We start from the raw sequence: 2,758 nt of genomic DNA on the forward strand, positions 1-2,758 counted from the left end.
CCCCCGGTGCCCCCCGGTGCCCGGTCCCCGCCGCCATGAGCGAGCTGAAGGACTGCCCGCTGCAGTTCCACGACTTCAAGTCGGTGGACCACGTGAAGGTGTGCCCCCGGTACACGGCCGTGCTGGCCCGCTCGGAGGATGACGGCATTGGCATCGAGGAGCTGGACACGCTGCAGCTGGAGCTGGAGACGCTGCTTTCCTCCGCCAGCCGCCGCCTCCGCGTCCTGGAGGCTGAGACCCAGGTGCCGGGACCACAGCTGTAGGGGTGGCTCACCATCCCAGTCCTTCCCACCGAGGGGGCTGCCTCCGGTCTGCCCCTGCCCAGCGTTAGGTGTGGGACCTGACAGAGCATCGCTCTCTTCCAGATCCTGACGGACTGGCAGGACAAGAAAGGTGATCGTCGGTTCCTGAAGCTGAGTAAGGACCACGATGTGGGCACCTCTGTCAAACACGGGAAGCCCAAGAAGCAGAAGCTGGAGGGCAAAGGCGGCCATGGGACTGGGCCCGGCCCTGGCCGGCCCAAGTCCAAGAACCTGCAGCCCAAGATCCAGGAATATGAGTTCCAGGATGATCCCATTGATGTGCCCCGCATTCCCAAAAATGATGCTCCGAACAGGTGCGTGGGTGTTGGGTGGGCGTTGGGATCATCCATCTCCTTCCTTGCAGCACCTGGCGTGAGGGTTGCCTCCAGCCCGAGGGAAGAGGTGCCCCAGAGAGAATGCGGGGGGGGGGTGTCAGCTCCCACGGGCTCCCCTGTAGCTCTGCCTCACGGTTCATCCATCCTCACAGGTTCTGGGCATCGGTGGAGCCGTACTGTGCTGATCTCACCAATGAGGAGGTCAGAGTCCTGGAGGAGCTGCTCAAGCCACCGGAGGATGAGGCCGAGCATTACAAGGTGAAAACTCCTGATTCCACCTGCTGCCCCCTGAGCCCATCCCCAACCCTCTCTTCCCGTTCCCTCCCGGCCCTCGGCCACTCTGTCCCCTCCTGTGCCTCACAGTGAGTGATCCTGCCTGGGGATGATGCCGTGGTGCCGGGAGGCGAGGTAGGGAGGGCTCTGGGAGCTGTGCTGAGCCCTGCTCTTGCAGATCCCGCCCCTGGGGAAGCATTACTCCCAGCGCTGGGCCCAGGAGGACCTGCTGGAGGAGCAGAAGGACGGAGCCCGGGCGGCGGCAGCTGCCGACAAGAAAAAAGGCGTCCTGGGGCCGCTGACCGAGCTGGACACCAAAGGTGCCCCTGTCCCCCACCTGCCTTTACCCAGAGGGGGCTGTGAGCACCCGCACCCAGCGGAGCTGAGCCCTGGCCCCTTGCCCTGCGCCCTCGAGGTAGAGGCTGCCCTGCCCTGCTGCTCACCTCTGCATGTTTGGGGTTGTTTTGTTCCCCCTCCCACTTCTGCCCAGACGTTGATGCCCTGCTGAAGAAGTCAGAAGCCCAGCATGAACAGCCGGAGGACGGGTGTCCCTTCGGGCCCCTGACGCAGCGTCTCCTGCAGGCCCTCGTGGAGGTGAGGGGGCTCCATGGGGCTGTGCTGCAGCCTGGCTCCGTGGGGCCGGGCCGTGGCCTGGCTCGGTGGGGCAGCAGTGCCACGGCCTGGCGCGGTGACCCTTCCCTCGTGCTCTGCTCGCTAGGAGAACATCATTTCCCCCGTTGAGGACTCCCCCATCCCTGAGATCGCTGGCAAGGACTCGGGAGCTGATGGTGCTGGCACATCTCCCCGCAGCCAGAACAAGCCCTTCAGGTGAGCAGCTGAGGTGGCCCTGGAGCTCGATGCTGCCTGTGGGTATGCCGAACGTGCCGGTGCCTTCCCTGCCCCGGCAAGTTGCAGGAAGGAAAGGGCGTGTGGTGGGCAGCAGCCACTCTCTGTCCTGGCAGCGTCCCCCACACCAAGTCGCTGGAGGGGCGGATCAAGGAGGAGCTGGTGGCCCAGGGCCTGCTGGAGTCAGAGGACCGGCCGGCCGAGGACTCGGAGGACGAGGTGCTGGCCGAGCTGCGCAAGAGGCAGGCTGAGCTGAAGGCCCTCAGCGCGCACAACCGTGCCAAGAAGCATGAGCTGCTGCGGTGAGAGTGGGCAGGGAGGTGTTGCAGGCAGGGGGCTGCCCGGCAGGGACTGACACCCCTGTGTGTGTCCCCTCTCCGCCCCAGGCTGGCCAAGGAGGAGCTGCACCGGCAGGAGCTGCGGCAGCGCGTCCGCATGGCCGACAACGAGGTGATGGACGCTTTCCGCAAGATCATGGCCGCCCGGCAGAAGAAGCGCACGCCCACCAAGAAGGAGAAGGACCAGGCCTGGAAGACCCTGAAGGAGCGTGAGAGCATCCTCAAGCTGCTGGACGGGTAGCGGGGGCCGAGGACCCCCCCCTGCCGTGGACCTCAGCAGCCAGAGGTGGCGGCCGTGCCCCTGTCACCCACAGGTTGCTGGCATGCCCGCACCCTGCCTGCGCTCACCCTGCCGGTGTGGGATGGGGGTGTCGCGGCCCCCCCACACGCCCTGGGCCTGCTCAGCCTTCCCACCCCGGTGACGCATCCCCGCTGCTGTCCCCTCCCTGCACGGGGCTGTCACTGACCCAGTCTGGGGACCCTGTGGAGAATGGCCCCCCCTGGCCCGCGGCTTCCGCTCCTGCCTCCACCCCCCCCCCGCGGCGAGCCCCCAGGTATTCTGGGAGGGTGACATCAGCCAGGCCACTGCGGGGGGCGGATGCAGTGGTTGCTGCAGTGTGGCTCCCACGGTTCCCTGTCCCTCCCCACGGCCCCGGGGGGGGGG

At 66.9% G+C, this 2,758-nt stretch overlaps 1 protein-coding gene across 1 annotated transcript; it reads left to right on the plus strand.

The window, feature by feature from the left end:
• The first annotated feature begins 6 nt into the window (after nucleotides 1–6).
• On the plus strand, nucleotides 7–2,589 carry TADA3 (transcriptional adaptor 3). The gene is made up of 8 exons (XM_010571364.1): nucleotides 7–242; nucleotides 366–616; nucleotides 790–895; nucleotides 1,089–1,230; nucleotides 1,401–1,504; nucleotides 1,629–1,738; nucleotides 1,873–2,058; nucleotides 2,143–2,589. The coding sequence occupies exons 1-8, from the start codon at nucleotides 36–38 to the stop codon at nucleotides 2,333–2,335; spliced, it is 1,299 nt and encodes a 432-aa protein (XP_010569666.1). The 5' UTR covers nucleotides 7–35; the 3' UTR covers nucleotides 2,336–2,589.
• Nucleotides 2,590–2,758: the final 169 nt, after the last annotated feature.

This window comes from Haliaeetus leucocephalus, unplaced genomic scaffold (assembly GCF_000737465.1).
Source record: "Haliaeetus leucocephalus isolate CR32 unplaced genomic scaffold, Haliaeetus_leucocephalus-4.0 Scaffold2, whole genome shotgun sequence".
In the NCBI taxonomy this organism is placed as follows: Eukaryota; Metazoa; Chordata; class Aves; order Accipitriformes; family Accipitridae; genus Haliaeetus; species Haliaeetus leucocephalus.

Bases quoted from the DNA above. Each gene is read 5' to 3' on its own strand.
- TADA3 (XM_010571364.1), top strand. From the start codon at position 36: ATGAGCGAGCTGAAGGACTGCCCGCTGCAGTTCCACGACTTCAAGTCG. The intron at 617-789 runs GTGCGTGGGTGT...CCATCCTCACAG, and splicing joins AAAAATGATGCTCCGAACAG to GTTCTGGGCATCGGTGGAGC. The intron at 1,739-1,872 runs GTGAGCAGCTGA...CTGTCCTGGCAG, and splicing joins AGCCAGAACAAGCCCTTCAG to CGTCCCCCACACCAAGTCGC.